Genomic DNA, 17,331 nt, shown 5'->3' with positions numbered 1-17,331 from the left:
CCACATCACTCGGAATGCCCAGGAAGGGGCCGCTCCCAGAAATCAGAGCCTGTTCACGCTGCAGGGAGGGTAAGACATCAGGTCAAGAAGCCCCAAGCTGTGCTGACATTTGAATGACGTCTGAGTATGCGAGCTGCCCCTGAGACTGTACCCTGAGTGAGTGACTATCCTCTGAGAAAAGTCTTGACCTCCTGGTGTGTTCTACTGACACAAGTAAAATTGCTTTCAGGAGAGGCAAAAATGTGTGCTGGATAAAAGAAGTTCTAGACTGCCTGCGATCAGCTCCCAGCGCTTGCATTTCCTCGCTGTGTGGCCTTAAAGTGACTTCAGTCTCCCTGTGTCTCAGTTTCTTCACCTGGAAACAGGGATCAGGGTCCTACTTCATAGGGCTTTTAGAAGGATTAAATAAATGGATTTACATAGAGTGTTCAGAACAACACATAGCACATGGTAACTAACCAAAAGGATTAGCTGAAAGTATTATTATTATCCCATCAGGAGAAAGGAACGAATTTTAATCATTTACAACCTCAAGGTTGTTTGAAAGATCTGAAAGACCCAAAGTTGCACAGGATCTGAGGTTTCTCATGAGCAATGAAAAACTTTACTATTTCTACAACTAATTACTTAAACAGGTTTACTGTATGCACATAAGATGATCATGTCAAGTGCCTAGCACGGAGCCTAGTAGGTATTTGTTCTTTTGATGGTTCACCTTATCATAGGAGGGCCTGCCCATGATAGGAGCTGAGGAGGTGAATGTTGTCGTTTACATCACCACATTTGCTAAAAGAATCGTGAGCCCAGACAGATGCAAAGTGAGAACCCCGTTTTGTAGCCAACAGCAAAAGCACAGCCAAGCCCGGCAGGCAGGGACTGTGAGGTGCTGCCGCCTTTGGGTCTGGCTCTTCGAGTTACACAACCATGGTCACGTGTGCATAGGAAAAACAACTGAGTTTCTTTACATGTGGTCGCATAGAAACTATGAAATAGGCTGCAACATCGAGGGTAGTGGAGTTTGTTTGAAATCTGTTATTTCTCTTTCCCCCCAATTGCATGGAGGGAAGTAAAGAGAAAGCTGAGACAGGAAGGGATGCTGAAGACCGACAGTGTTTGGTAATGGTTCCAAATTATGCACCAGCCTGTAATCAAATGGAAGACAAAATTTCACAGAACAATCTCAAATGTAAACCAGGACGTTCATTGCCTGTCGAATTATACAACTCAGTTACTGTGGCACGCAGGTCTATGTCCATAATTACCTTGAGTAAGTTTGTTGCAATCTTAACTTATTGAATCAATGCGATTTGGCACAGTCTGTTTACCCGTTCAACTTCTGATTCATTCACTCATTTTTCCTCCGAGAGCCTCCGCTGCGGTTGGGTGTCAGGAATAGCAGAGCGTGCCAGGACAGCAATGAAGTGGGCAGGGAGGGCCTTCTCCTTCCCCTCAGCCTATGCAAGCCGTGCTGATTGATGAGCTCTTTGGGCAAGTCTCCACCCTCCATGCTGGAGGATGCAAAGGAGACTGAAAGGGGAGTCTTTCCACCCAGAATGACAATCTTGGAAAAACAAGCACACAACTGATTATAATACAAGGCAGAATTAATTAAATGCTGCATAGTGATGTGGGAGAAGAAAGGGAGGAACAAGTGTGGGGGATCAGGGAAGGCCCCAGAGGAGAAGTGGCATCAAGGGGGCTTTGGAGGAAGAGTAGAATGACGGCAGGTGGTGAAAAGAAGAGTCAGAGGTTCGCAGGAGAGGAGCCCTAGGCCTGCTCTAACATTTAACCAACTTTGGCCAGAGCAAGGAGTCCGCTCAGGTGAGTCACAGTGATATGGTGACTGGTGTTGCCAGAACAGTGACCCAGGAGCTATCAGGACAGTGTATATTGCCTTTTTCTCCTGGTTCCTCTGTGAGCTGGAGGACAGATAGAGCAATCTCCATTTACAAATGCTGTAATGAAAATCCAGCCTCATTAGGACACATCCCCAAATTAGCGTGGTCATCAGACTTCCTGGAGGTTTTATCACAATATACATTCCCCTCTCCACCCTCCAGTCCTACCAACCTCTGGAGCCAGGTTCTGGAAACTTCTATTTTTAACCAGAAGCCAGGCGATTCTTGGGATGAGTCAAGTTTGTGAAGCACAGTTAATGCAAGTCGGTAGAATAAAGAGATGGACAAATATCTTCATGGGAAAAGGGAAGGTGCAAGGAGATGGCAACCGAGTTCAGAGGGGCAAAAGTTTTTAAGTCTATGGACGAGAACTGCGCTTGTTTCTTCTCTGCCCCTCCTCTGAAAATGAGTCATTTCTACCTCTGCTCAATGACATGAGAAGATTTCAGCTCGAAGGCCAATGATTTCTTCTTTTCCTGAATCGTTCCTGCTTCACTCTCAAACGGGCAAAACCTAAGAGAGAATACATTCTTTAAGGCTCCATCACTTGCACATTCAATTAGTCAATGCAAAATCATTGTCAGAATAAGTTATACTCATAAGCAGCTGTGAGAAATTTTTAAGAAAGCCAAGTTACACATTTTATGTTCCTCTACTATCAGAATGATTTTAGATTTCTGAAGGGTGTTAAAAATTAAGTATTGCACATATCTTTTTATTGTTAGATTTTATTTTTTAGAGCATTTTTAGGTTCACAGCAAAGTGGAGTAGGAGGTACAGAGAGTTCCTGTAGACACCCTGCCCCCTCTACACACAGCCTCCCCCACTATCAGCATCCCCACCAGAGTGTCCATTTGCTACAACGAATGAACCTACATTGACTCATCATGATGACCCAAGGTTCATAGTTTACATTAGGATTCACTCTTGGTGTTGTACATTCTGTGGATTTGGGCAAATGTATAATGACATATATCCACCATTACGGTATTTTAGTGAACAGTTTCACTGCCCTAAAAATCCTCTATATTGCATATATTTTAATGTTAAGCACATCATTCCTTATCATAGCGCAACTCAAAGAAGTAGAGGCTCATGTGACCACACTGTTTTCAGGAGTGGCACATGAAACATGGTAACGCAGACTAAGAGGGGGACTCAGCCAGGGGAGATAATGGGGAAACAAAGGACTTCACTGTGCCCACAGCCAATGACAGCGCCTGGCACAGCCCAGAGCCCCATCTGAGTTCATCTCTGTTTGTCTCACTCTGCCACTGCCCTCAAAAGAGGAGCCAAAGGACTGAGATATTTTCATCACACTTTTTCCAGTAATGCTGACCCAGTTCTGTTATGTCATGTTATAGGATGACTCCAGGACAGTGGATATTTACTCCCAGTCAACTCACTTGGCAGACAACACTCCCATGTACAATATACTTCCATAGACGCACCCAGCTTTAACAAAACCCCACACAATGTTGTGGGGAATCCAGTTTATTTTGGTGTATTGTTTATAACAGCATTGTACAATCATGCAAGTAAAATGGCCATTGAAAACTTCTTTTTTATTTTAAAGGGAAAAATAAATATGGCCTCTATACCTTTTTTTAAGTCTTTTGGACTTTATTTTTTGTAATGCGTCTTGATTTGTGTATGTATCTCCTTAACCACAGACTTTGGCAAGTCTGTACAGTCATCTGCCCATGAACAGTCTTTTTTTAAGACTGCAATATATAGGACTTTTTAGCCCTGGCAAAACCACACACACACTACAGTTTATATTACCAAACAGAAAACGAAGCCTTTCTGTTTAGACCATAGCTGTCCAATAGAACTTTCTGTGATAATGGGAATGTTTTATATCTGTGCTAATAAGGTCACATGTGACAACTGAGCACACAAAATGTAGCTAATGTGACTAAGGAGCTGATAGTTCATTTCATATTTAATTTACTTGCATGTAAATAGCTACATAGGGCTAGTGGTTATCGGATCAGACACAGTAGGATTAAAGTATCTGTACTGAATACAGTGTAAGGCCCAAAACAGTGGGTAAGGACTTGCCTAGCAGCTCTCTGTGCCAGAGAGAATATCAGGTAGTTTTCCCATAGAAAAGAGGCCCTCGTCATGCCCCAAAGGCGAATTCAAGCACCTCCCCACCAAATGGCTTACAGCTCTTCAAGGCCATCATTTTAGTCCACTGCCAGTACTTCTCCCACTGACCTCTCTTCTGGTTCTCTTCTCTGGGGTATATCAATCTGCTTAGGCTGCCATAACAAAATACCACAGATTGGGGGGCCGAAACAACATTTCTTTTCTCACAGTTCTGGAGACTGGGAACAAGGTCAAGGTGCTGGCAGACTTGGTATCTGGCAAGAGCCCACTTTCTGCCTCATAGACAGCCGTCTTCTTGCTCTGTCCTCACATGGCAGAAAGAGCAGGGGAGCTTCGCGAAGTCTCTTCCTGTGAGGGCACCAATCCCACTCATGAGGGCTGCACCCTCATGACCTAATCACCTCCCAAAGGCCCAGCCTTCTAATACCATCACACTGGGGGTTAGGATTTCAATATATGAATTTGGGGGAACACAAATATTCAGACCATAGCACAAGCCTTGTTGGGTACTCTAAACCCTGTGCGGAAATCACTGCAATAGAGATTGCAGGATATTGCTAGATCCTTGGCATAACCAATGTTACAAAGTTCAATTTAAAGAAGATTTTCAGTGTAAACCTTCCTTTACAGATTTCATCTAGCTGTTGGAAGAGGGTCTCTTAAAGTTCACTATGTGTCTAATAGTTTGATTTCTGAAGGAAATCCTTGAGTTGGGGGAATATAGATAGATCCTCTGGGCTTTAGCTTCCTGTGTTTCTGAGCTGCGCGTAAGAGCCTGCAGGGCTACTACAAAGGCTGGAGGAGAATCAAGGAGCCCAAGCTTTAGGGTAGGACTGAATCAGCATGGAACTAACTCACTGGTGGTTTGAGGTCCAGAGTGGACCAGTCCACTACTGTCGGTAGATAGATATAGACTCATATCACTGGAGCAGGGAGAGATTTAAAGGACCAGCCTCTATGAGACGACCCTTGCAAATCAAGCACTAGACAGGACAGCCATTGTGTCACCCACCCCTGGAGCCATCTCCTATCTATCTGAGAGCTATGAGCCAGAGGTGCATAAGGCCAGCTGTTTGCAGGGACTTGCTTCCCCTTCACTGTCCCCTCTTGCTCTTTGTCTTCAGGGGGAGCTGACCATGACCAGTGACATGGAGAACGTACAGAACGCCCTGTACCTAGACACAGTGCCAGAGCCCTGGGCCAGGCGAGCCTACCCTTCCACAGCAGGCCTGGCAGCCTGGTTTGTGGACCTCCAACTCCGAATTAAGGAGCTGGAAGCTTGGGTAGGCGACTTCGCAATGCCCTCCACCGTGTGGCTGACAGGCTTCTTCAACCCCCAGTCCTTCCTGACCGCCATAATGCAGTCCATGGCCCGCAAGAACGAGTGGCCACTGGACCAGATGGCCCTGCAATGTGATGTGACAAAGAAGAACAGAGAGGAATTCAGAAGCCCTCCTCGGGAAGGGGCCTACATCTACGGCCTCTTCATGGAAGGTGCTCGCTGGGATGTACAGGTAAATCCTGGGATCACCCAAGGGACATCTTTTGGGAAATGATTAAATGAACACTGCCTCCCATAAAGTACAGTTACTAAAAGGGATGCCCCTGAACCTTTTGACCTAGATAACCTTTCCTTGAGGCTGGCAAGTCATTTTTATGCAACCTGGGTTGGTGCAAAGAGCACAGGCTTTGCAAAGTGAACAGAATAGAGTGGTTAAAAACAACAGCTTTGGAGCCAGATGGGTGAGATCTGATTCCTAGCACCACCATTAATTAACTCTGTGACTTTGGGCTGTAGTTCTACCTCTCCAAATCTTAGTTTCCTTATTAAATGAGAAAACACAGTTGCTATGAAAATTAAATGAGTGTATAGGCAAGACACTTAGAATAGCACCTGGCACATAGGGAGGGGTCAAAGTGTTGGAGTCAGTGATCCCTGCTGCTGTGTGACCTGGGGATAGCATTTCACCTCCTTGGTCTACTTCCCTCATTCATAAGCTCTAGGAGGTCAGGAATCCCTTCTACCTTTTGCATCGTCCCCTGTCAGCAAAGGGGAGCCAGTAGATATGACATTTTGAAAGGATTCCTCACTGAAAGCTAATAAAAATTTGAGTTACCATAAGACTGGAGCTGTTTATCGTGGTTAGGAAATTGGCAAACAAGCACAGATGGCCAGGATAAATGACAATAATTACTCTAGAACAAATTTACATTTGTTGTACACATGATCCAGGAGCACTCAGTCCAATATCTTACTTGGCAAGTGACACTAGATTATTCTTAGAGGCAATATCAAGCGAATGGTGGAAAACTGTTAGAGAAGACCTAGAAGATCCTAGAAGGCCATGTAAATATACCTGTAGAGCTGTACTGGGTTGAATAGTGTCCTTCCAAAATTCATGTCCACCCAGAACCCCAGGATGTGACCTTGTTTGGAAATAGCATCATAACAGAGTAGAGTAGGTCCTGCATCCAATGATTGGTATCCTTATAAGAAGGCCATGTTGGAGACACAGAAGAGAATGCCCTGTGAAGACAGAGGCAGAGATTAGAGTGATGCATCTACAAACCAAGGAATGCCAAGGATTGCCAGCACCCAGAAGCAAGGAAGAGGTATGGGACAGTTTATGCCTCGGAGCCTCCAGAAGGAGCAAACCTTACCTATACCTTGATTTAAGACTTCTGGCTTTCAGAACTTGAAAGAATACATTTCTGTTGCATTAAACCACCAAGTTTGTGCTCATTTGTTTCAGCAGCCCTAGGAAACCAATCAAATGCCAACAGAAAGGACGGTAAAGTGGAACAGTGTTTACACAGCCTGAGCCTTGAGAAGGAAGCTGACTTGTCTATCTCCACCTGAACATTTGTACAAGATTTTGTCAGTGGAGATCACACATGGATTGTACTAGGGGTACAGTGGTGAGGGGAGAGCTGGAGCAAGGATACCAAAAATGCCAAAATGAGAGAAGTTAAAAAAGAAAAACAGTAGGAAAGAAGCTCAAAAGGAAGAGCAGTGGCACTGTGGGGAGAAAAAAGGATATTGATTTCAATCATCTACCTCCAATTTTTCATTACCTTGTTTCTAAGTAATAATAATAAAAACTTTCCAAAAAGCAATACCTGCCAAAAGCTCCTATTCTCACAGTGTCTATCCCAGAAAGATTTCAGCAAAAATGGAAGAGTAACGATGTCCACAAGTCCTCTCCTCCATCAAATAATAACACTGGCCAAAAAATGTCAGAATCAACCTTCTCAGAACTCTGGAAATTAACCAAAGGCTTCCAGGAATCCAAGGAGTGTTTATTGAAGAAAACTGGCTGAATCTCTGTAAGAAGAGCCAGCCACATGGCCTTTTGACTTGCCCTATTCCCACCCCTTACCTCCAAACTCTGTGGGAGCCTTGACAACCAACAGGCCACAGTCACAGTGAAAACAGCAGCCTAGCAGCCACTGGAGGCAAAACAGAGTTGTAGTGTTTCAAAGCCCCATTCCCAGAAAACTGTCATTATGTTCCCTGTCTGGTGGTTTCCTAGAAGACCCCACTCACAAGTCTGTCTTTACTTAGCCTGAGTAAGAGCTCGCCCAGGGCAACAGTCTTTCCCCAAGAGCACTTACTGAAAATAATCAAAGACAACTGTTTAACACTGAAGCTTGCCGGAGGCAGTAGGTAACAGTGGAGCAAATCAAGGGATACCCAAAAAGCTTAAAAGGAGAAGCGGGGAAAATAAGACTTTCATAGGGACTTTAAAAACCTCCACTGTTTTCTTAGAAAACTAGAAGGCTATGCCCATGAGCAGAGCTGTGTACGTGCTCAAGAAAGACCTGAGAAGGCCATAAGCTCTCACCTGTAGCTAACCTTGAGGCTTTGTGACAGCAGGAAGTGAAGGCTAAGGCAGAGTTTTAAATTGTCTGGCTGAGCATTGAAGGCATGTCCCCAACACACACACAGAGCCCCTGAGCAAAAACTATGAGACTTCTTGGTTCTAGGCATTTAAAAAATTCTGTCCAATTATTTGCTGACCACCAGGCTAACTGAGCAGGACACTTCAGTGGCCACACATGACCAAGAATACAGACTAAAGAATCAGTTCAGAAAAATCACTAAATAACAACAAAAGTCCAATACAGGGAGATCTGATTCCCACAGTTCCCATATTTTATTATTTAAAATGCTTGGTTTTTAACCAAAAATTGTGAGACATGCAAAGAAACAAAAAGGACTAGTTCATACACTTGGAAAAAAAGCAGTCAACAGAATCTGGTCCCTGAGGAAGTAAGAAGCTGGACATACTAGAAAAAGACTTTTAATCAGCTATTTTAAATACAGTAATACTTTGGTTAGTGAGCATAATTCATTATGGAAACAAACAACTTGGGTTTTTTTTGTTTTTTAAGATTTTATTGGGGAATTGGGGGAGGGGAACAGACAAGTTGCTGCCCTTTTTGCTCTTCAGTCTAGTTGTGGAGGACGTTGCTTCACTGGCCCATGTTGGTATTATCATTGTGCTCTTCCCTACTCTGGACAGCCGCTCACGGCAGCGCTTGGCAGCTCACACAGGCTGCTGGCCACTTACGGTAGCCCATGGCAACCCACTGCAGCAGGGGCTGAAGCCTATGCCGTAGCCGGCGACTCCCAGCAGCCCAGCTCCAGGTCAAGCTGTTGTTCACCAACTTAGCTGTAGAGGGCAGTGTCACTGGCCTTCATGTGGGATCCGAACCGGGGCCCTGCTGCTCAGAGCTGGCGTCCCAAGCCAGCTCTTAACCAACGCGCCACTCTGCTGGCTCCCAAACTACTTGTATTGCAAGACATCGTTCATTTACCAAGTTAAAATGTATTATTAGGTTGGTATAAAAGTAATGGCAGAAACCGCAATTACTTTTGCACCAACCTAATAGAAATGTTTGCTTATCTTGTGGAACACTTGCAAACCAAGTTACTCGCAATCCAAGGTTTTACTGTATAGTCAAAGAGCTAAAAGAAACCAGGTCTAAATAACTAAAGGGAAGTATGTGAACAATGTCTCACTGAATAGAGAATATTAATAAAGAGATATAATTTTTTTAAGTAGTAAATCTGGAGTTGAAAAGTATAATATCTGAAACAAAAATTCAATAAAGGAGTTCAACAGTAGATTTGAGTAGGCAAGAATCCCTAAACTTGGAAATACATCAATTGAGTTTAACCAGTCTGAGAAACAGAAAGAAAAAAGAATGAAGATAAGTGAACAGTTTAGAGACCTGAGGAACACCATCAAGCATACCAGCATATGCCTAGAGGGAGTCCCAGAAGGAAGGAAAAAGAGAAAGAATATTTGACAAAATAATGGCCAACACTTTCCAAATTTGATGAAGAACATTCATCTATACATCCAAGAAGCTCCACAAAACCCAAATAAAATAAATTTAGAAATCCATACCTAGACATGTTATAATCAAACTGTTTAAAGATAAAGACAAAAAGGAAATCTTGAAAGCAGCAAGAGAAAAGCAATTCATCATTTACAAAGGGTCTTCAATGAGAGTAACAGCTGATTTCTCATAAGAAACCATGAAGGCCAGAGGCAATGGAATTACACAAAGTGCTGAAAGAATAAGACCTTCAGCCAAGAACTCTAATCCAGCAAAACTATCTTTCAAAAATGAAGGAAAAAGTAAGACTTTCCCAGTTAAAAAAAAAAAAGTGAGAGAGAGAATTCCTTACTTGCAGACCAGCCCTACAAGAAATACTAAGGAGTCCTTCAGGATGAAATGACAGGACACTAGACAGTAACTCAAGTCCACATGAAGAAATAGAGTACTAGTAAAGGTAATTACATATGTAAATATAAAAGACAATATAAATGAATTTTTTGACAATATAACTTTTATTTTTCTCCTGACTGTTTTAAAGGACAACTGAGTAAAGCAATAATTATATATCTGAGTTGACAGGTATAAAATGTAATAAATAGCATTTGTATGATGAAAAGAGTACAAGTTCTTAAACACAGGAAGGGGAAGGAATGGAACTATATAGGAGTACAGTTTTTTGTATACTACTGAAATCAAGTTGGTATTAAGATTTTTATAAATTAAGATGTTAATTTATAAACCACTAAGAAAAATAATTTTTAAAATATAGTGAAAGAAATAACAAGGGAATTAAAATAACACACTACTATATATCTGTTTAACACCAAAGAAGGCAGTGATGGAGGAACAGAAGAACAAATAAGACATAAGGCAGAAAACAAACAGTAAAATGGCAGATGTAAGTCTTACCTTATCAGCAATTACATTAATGTAAATGGATTAAACACTAAAATTAAAAGGCAAAGAATGGCGGAATGCATTTTTTAAAGTGATCCAACTATATGCTGTCTACAAGAAACACACTTTAGATTCAAAGACACTAATAGGCTAAAAGTAAACAGATGAAAAAATATGCCATTTAAATAGAGAATTCAAACATAATAATTAGAAATGTCACCCGACTGCTAATGGTTACAGCTTCTTTTGGGGGTGGTGAAAATGTTGTAGAATTAGAAAGTGATGATGTTCTGGAATTAGAAAGTGATGATTGTACATTAAAAAACATTAAATTGTACATTTTAAAATAGTTTTGTGGTATGTGGGAAAAAAGGTTCTACCCCTGCTCCCACTCCCTGCCATAAACACTATTATAGCGGGGGCAGGGGGGTCCCCATTGTTTCCCTTAGTTCTGTTACTCATCATGCCTCTTATCAGCCTCTAACAGAGCAGAAGAGACACGTCCTTAGCTTTAAATAAATGTCATGGAAAAGAAACCAAAGTCTCTTCATAGCAAACGGGGCCCAGAGTTCACGTGGACACAGGCAAGGAATCTGTGAATCACCCAGGGTCAGCATTTCCCAAAGCATGTTCCCTAAGACACTTGTGCAATGGGAAATGAATAGATTGCAAAGAAAAGGGTCTTGTTGTTAAGTTTGGAAATACCAGGTTAAATAAAGTTAAGCTGTTTACTGCTAGGACTTTCCTTGTCTTCAGTGTACTGGCATACACTGTAAAGCTTCAAGTCCAGGGTATGGTAGCATCATTTCCCAAGCTTATTTGATAAAGGAACCCTTTTGTTTCTCAGGGCATTTCTCAGGACTAGTAGGAAAAACTGCCCTAGAAGGCTCTATTGAGACATCTCAGAAAATCATAGAGGCCCTAACTGGAGAGCTATGGAAAGGCCAGGTCCCTATTCCAGGAGTAAAGATGAACATAGCTCCCTCTGCTCAAAAAAGTCAAAATGCTCCAGAGGGCGGATGAGGTCACATAAGAAACTGGAACAGGGCATAACCAAAGCTTTAAAATCTAAAGTATTTGCTGGTAGCTGTGTCTTACTCATTTTCAAATTCCCAGCACATCTGGCAAATAGTTACATTCGATATGCTTATGAAATGAATGAACAATAAAACTAGGAGAGACTTGAGCTCAGAAGGATTCATTTGTATGTGATAAATACCAAGCTTTTGGAACTCTCCTTCAGAGTGATTTCAGCCAGAAACCAGCAGCCATATGTTTTCCATGTAGGAGTGCATCCATCGTGGCTCGCTGAGAGGACCCGTGAGGGGTTGGGCACAAAGCCGCCAGCCCTGCCCAGGCGCATCCCCTGGATCTTCTGCCAGGAACGCTGGCCAGCTGGGCTCTGGGTCTGATCTAAGGTGGCTCTTCTCGTGTTCTTGTCCTCAGGCTGGGATCATTGCGGAGGCGAAGCTGAAGGACCTGACGCCCCCCATGCCCGTGGTGTTCATCAGGGCCATCCCTGCAGACAAGCAGGATGGCCGCGGTGTCTATCCTTGTCCTGTGTACAAGACTTGTCAGCGGGGACCCACCTACGTGTGGACTTTCAACCTGAAGACTAAGGAGAAGCCATCAAAGTGGGTTCTGGCTGGAGTAGCTTTGCTTCTCCAGATTTAGCTTCCTGCAGCGCCGCTGAGAAAGCCAGGCTGGGCTGGAGACTCCCCAAAGGAACAAGTGTGTGAGGGGGACCACAGACAGAGCATAACACTCCCAACTCTGTACAGTTCTGTTAGGGAACTCGGAGAGAAGTGCCGAAAGTGAGGCTGAGCTGGGCAGTGTGGACCCAGGAGCTAGGGACGAGGCACTTCAGAACACTGAGCCTGTGCTAATAAAGTGATTTATTCTCCAGCTGTGTCTGGCCTGGGCTTTGAGAGCTGCAGCGTGATAAATGATCCGAGTACACCTGGGCCTGACATGGTTACATGGCGCCGCTCCCGGTGCCCGAGGTCCCAGCTGCTCCGTAGACTAGCGGCATTGGCATCACCCATAAATCAGTTTGCATTTTAACAAGCTCCCCAGATGATCTGTAGGCACATTATGATTTGAGAAACATTACTTTGGACTGGGGGTCACTAAACTTTCTGTAAAGGATCACAGTAAATATTTTAGACTTTGCAGAACATATTGTTTTGTTGCAACTACTCAGCTCTGCCACTATAGCCCCAAAGCAGCCAGAGACAAGAAGCAAATGGGCGTGGCCACATTCCAACAGAACTTCATTTACAAAAACAGGTGGTGGGCCATATTTTGCTGATCACTACTCTAGAGGACAAGGGTGATATACCGGGGATGCCAAAAACATGTATACACGTGACCTGTAGTCATCTTTTGTTATCGGTATATATTATTACAATTTTAATACGGTTTTTTCCTTTCTTAAAATGTGTATACATTTTTTTGGCACCCTCTGTTTGTATATGTGTATAAATATATATAGTATTCTTCATTAATTCACACATCCAATCAATTTTTATCTAACGTCTATTTGCTGACAACATAACTGAACTGAAGGACAGGTTGTTTCCTGTATCTCTTATCTGATAAGCAGTTCTCAACCTGTGGGTCGCGACCTCTTTGGGGGTCGAACGACCCTTTCACAGGGGTCGCCAGGTACACGTGTGTGGGTGTATCTGCATGTGGGCCTGGAGACAGATAGAGGAGCAGTGTCTCGGTTCCTAAGACTATCAAAAATATGTTTTCCGATGGTCTTAGGCGACCCCTGTGAAAGGTTGAGAACCGCTGTCTTATCTGTCAGATCCTTAGGAGGGACCCATGGAGAAACCCTTTACCTAGAGCTGTTTAACCTAGTTTTGTAGAATTTCCTCTGGAATAAATTTGCTCTGGGATACCAAGGAGTCCCCCAGTTTTAATGAGTTTTAAAGGGCTCTATGGGGAGGCTTGTTTGGTAAAAAACAGTCTGGGAGGGCCCAGGGTCGCTTTGCGGATCACCATTCCCACATACCCTTGCCTTGCAGACTTTCTCTGGATTAACTGCTACCTTGAGCAGGCATCAGAATCCCCTGGAGGGCTTGTTCAAAGAAAGACTGCTGGGCCCCGCCCTTCAGATTTATGACTCAGGAAGTCTAACAAATTGCCCATGCTGCTGTTCCCAGAGCCACACTTTTGAGTACTGATTTAAAACATAAAACCCTCCAGCCTACAAATCTCTGCTATGCAGAATGCAGAGTCTAATGCCAATTCCTCCATGATTTTCCTGCTTTCTGCCCGGGGGTTCCTGCATCCCCTAAAGAGAGAGAGGCCTTACTTATCTTTATGCTATAGGAATGTTAGCAAATGCCTCTGGAATCCAGGAATTCCGACTTCGGTTCTGTCTCATCGACCAGCAGTGAGTGTCCTTCCCATTGGTTGCCAACAACCAGCAGTCTCTCGCCTACAGGTTCATTTTCAGGGATAGCTCTGTCGGCCTCATTCACACCATTCTCCCTGATCCTCACCCAAAACAGTGAAATAAGAGCAGGCGCAGAGAGGACCCTGGTGGGAGGAAGGTGGAAGTCTCATTATACGCAAGCAGGACACTTCGGGGCATGTAACTTTTGAAGACAAGGACAAGGGGGCAGGTTAGATATATATGTTAATAAACCTCTGCACAATACTATAAATTACATCAATACTATTGATTTCTTCCTAACAGCTACAGACAAAATGAAATAAGATAATTTTAAAGTGCAGAACACTTTGGCAGAAATGATAGCCTAAGTGGGATGCCAGGAGAAAGAAGGGCGGCTTGAGGTGTGCGAGCAAGTGGGCGGCGGGCTCTGTCTGCCCCACACCAGAGGCAGACTTGAGACCAAGAATGCCCAGCACTGGCCAAGCTGTCACATCCGGGCACCAGGCTCACACTTTCTTATCCTGTTCATCTGGGTGATAAACTCGATAGGTTTGTACGGGATGATCTAGGAGCTCAACTACCATTGAGGGTCTTATATGAGAAACCATATTTTGAGTTACAGTCAACACACAGTGGACGCTTCAGACACAAATAAGAGAGAGTCTGCTAAGTTTACTTAAAACAGGGGGACACTCAGTGTTAATCTTGCACCCGTATAACAAATAACACATGTGAGCTCACTGGCTCTCTATGCTCCCCGTTTTGTAACAACGCCTGCTCTAGATCCCAGTTCCAAAGCCAAGGTTCTTCCTGTGAGCAGCGCCTGTGGCTAATCCAGTTCAACTCTTCCCAGGCAGCACTTCTAAAACGGGATCTCTCTAAAACGGACAGTTTTTCCCATCTCTTCCCAAAAGGAGAGATGAGATGAAAGGTGACTATTCTTCCTCCTGATGCAGAAGCAAGCAATTAAACCAGCGTGATATCCAATCCACAGGCCGGTATATCCGCCAATCCAAATCCATGTTCAGGTACTCTCCTCTCTAATCCGTGCAAAAAAGAGAGACCAGGGACGTCCTGTAGGAGATGCGATGTCTCCTGATGGAATGAAGTGCTTTTTCATGGGCCAGGAGATAGCGACAGGCTGAGAGCACGGCTACTGGAAGGGCTTCTTTCCTAAATGGGATCTTTGATGTTTGTCAAGGCTCGAGCTCCAGCTGAAACTCTTCCCGCAGCGGGAACATTTATACGGCTTCTCTCCTGTGTGGACCCTCTGATGTCGATTGAAGTTTGATCTTTGAATAAAACTCTTTTCACAGATGGGACATTTATAGGGCTTCTCTCCTGTGTGGATCTTCTCGTGGTGGCGCAATCCCGAGAAGTCACTGAAGCCTTTCCCACAGTAGTCACATCTACAGGGCTTCTCTCCTGTGTGAACCCTCTGATGTTTCACAAAGTCTGAGCTCCGCAGAAAGGCTTTCTTGCATGTGGGGCACTGAAAGTATGCCTCTCCGGTGTGAGTTCTTTGGTGAAAAACAAGCTGAGAATTCCTGTAAAAGCTTTTCCCACACTCCCTGCAGGTGGGGAGTTTCTGGGCCATGGGGGCTCTCAGCTGCCCTTTCGGGGGGGCCTCTCTGGCCTCCTCCAGCCACAGCATGGACAGTTCTCCTGGGTAAGCATTAGGCAAATGATGGCCTAGCTGTTTCCCAGAATTCCTTTCTTGAGGAGAGAGCTGTCCCCCTATCCCCTCGTCCTGAAGGTTTTCCTGAGCCTCATGAAGAGTCGCTCCTTCTCCAAAGCGTCTCGGCTCATCCTCACAGAAGAGGCCGCTCAAAGAGGCCTGGGAAGGCACCTCTTCTGAGGCGTGACAGGAGGCAGCTGGGGGCTCCTGGTCCCTATAATTTTCCAAGTTCAGGTTCTCTTTGTCATTCTCCTGTCTATCTCCTGAAAGAAGAAAGAAGATTTAAATTGTGCAATAAATTGTATGCCCTGTTTTCTAACTCGTATGTCAAAGAAAGAGTCATCATGAAACAATTATTTTGCCAAGAGGGCATCAGTTAGTTAGTGAGGAAGAAAAATATCATCCAGCCTAGTGCCTGGCACTCACTTCACTTGTGCTGAGTCCAGGCTAAGTGCTTCAGCTCTGGAGCTGAGCAGAACATCTGACAGCAGAGGAAGTTTCCCATAGCGCTTTTCTGACCCCCAAATAAGAATTTTTTAAAAGTTATAGTTGACATACAACATGTTAGTTTCAGGTGTACAATATAGTGATGAGACATTTATATGCCTTATGAAGTAATCACCATGATAAGTCTAGTACCCATCTGACACCATATATATTGGGTTGTTGGAAAAATCATGATGCATTTTTGCAACAAAAAACCAGAAAAAATACATCATAACTTTTCCGACAACCCAACAGTTATTACAATATTATTGACTATATTCCTTCCCTATACTGTACATTACATCCCCATGGCTTATTTAATCATTGGAAGTTTGTACTTCTTAAGCGCCTTCTCCTTTTCTGCCCACCTCCCAACCCTCCTCCCCTCTGGCAACCATTAGTTTTCTGTATCTATGACTTTGTTTCATTTTGTTTGTTCATTTGGTTTTTAGAGTCTGTATGTAAGTGAGATCATATGGTATTTGTCTTTCTCTGTGTGACCTATTTCACTCAGCACAATACCCTCTAGGTACATCCATGCTGTTGCAAATGGTAAGATTTCATTTCGTTTTATGGTCAGTAATATTCCATTGTGTGTGTGTGTGTGTGTGTGTGTGTGTGTGTGTGTGTGTGTGTGACATCTTAATCCATTCATCTGTCAATGGACACCTAGGTTGCTTCCCTATCTTGGTTATTGTAAATAATGCTGCAATTAACATGGGGTGTACACACCTCTTTTTGAAGTAGTGTTTTCCTTTTCTTTAGATAAATACCCAGAATGGGAATTGCTGGATCATAAGGGAGTTCTATTTTTACATGCGTATTTATTAAGGCCCAGGAAAAACAACTGTATTATATGAGAGTGCTACTTTTAAAATGATTGGTTTTTATCTGATCATATGTAAAAGATAAATATGATCACTAAAAAAATTTGAAAGTATACAGAAAAAAATCAAATCAACCTCCATCATACTACCAAGAGTAACAACTATGAGTATACATTTCCCTCCAGTCTTTATGTCACCTATGCATGTGCGCTTTTCCCTGACATAATTGGTATCATATTGTATACACAGTTCTGTGGCTGACTCTGTAGCATTTAAATTGTAAATGGTGGATTTATCAATTTCACATGGATCCTCCCATTCACAGGTAACACAAACATTCCTGAAATGCATCAGTGTGTCGTTGAACTCTGGCTGCGATGCACAGTGAGGTGTGGCGTGAAAGCAGACCCCTCAGTCTGTGCTTTAATTCGGCATTCACTTGTGCTTCATTAACTCACATAAGTTAAAATTTTGTTTTTCTCCTCATAACTTAGGTTTCTAATTATCAAAACTTAATGAAGCATATAGTAAAGATTTTATTTTTGGGCCGGCCGAGTGGCGCGATGGTTAAGAACTCGCTTGGGATGCCAGAGGGCCCCAGTTCGGATCCCACATATGAGGGCCAGTGACACTGCCCTCCACAGCTAAGATGCTGAACAACAGCTCAACCTG

General features: G+C 43.5%; 2 protein-coding genes across 7 annotated transcripts in view; one reads left to right on the top strand and one right to left on the bottom strand.

Annotated features, from left to right (window-relative positions):
* DNAH9 (dynein axonemal heavy chain 9) overlaps positions 1-12,670 on the top strand; it is a 340,094-nt gene extending 327,424 nt beyond the window's left edge. The window contains exons 68-69 of the mRNA XM_019654458.1: positions 5,138-5,527; positions 11,709-12,670. Coding sequence (XP_019510003.1) covers positions 5,138-5,527; positions 11,709-11,936 — 618 coding nt within the window. The 3' untranslated portion in view covers positions 11,937-12,670. The remainder of the gene's footprint in view (positions 1-5,137; positions 5,528-11,708) is intronic.
* A 1,650-nt stretch (positions 12,671-14,320) lies between these two features.
* The window catches only part of ZNF18 (zinc finger protein 18), a 21,646-nt gene continuing 18,635 nt past the window's right edge, over positions 14,321-17,331 (bottom strand). For all 6 annotated transcript variants that reach the window (XM_019654453.1, XM_019654454.1, XM_019654456.1 and 3 more), the window contains exon 7: positions 14,321-15,609. In XM_019654453.1, the coding sequence (XP_019509998.1) occupies positions 14,822-15,609 (788 nt within the window). In that variant the 3' untranslated portion in view covers positions 14,321-14,821. The remainder of the gene's footprint in view (positions 15,610-17,331) is intronic.

The sequence above is a fragment of the Hipposideros armiger genome, unplaced genomic scaffold (genome assembly GCF_001890085.2).
Source record: "Hipposideros armiger isolate ML-2016 unplaced genomic scaffold, ASM189008v1 scaffold_222, whole genome shotgun sequence".
NCBI classification, from domain to species: domain Eukaryota; kingdom Metazoa; phylum Chordata; class Mammalia; order Chiroptera; family Hipposideridae; genus Hipposideros; species Hipposideros armiger.
This window is presented reverse-complemented; position numbering and strand designations above follow the sequence as displayed.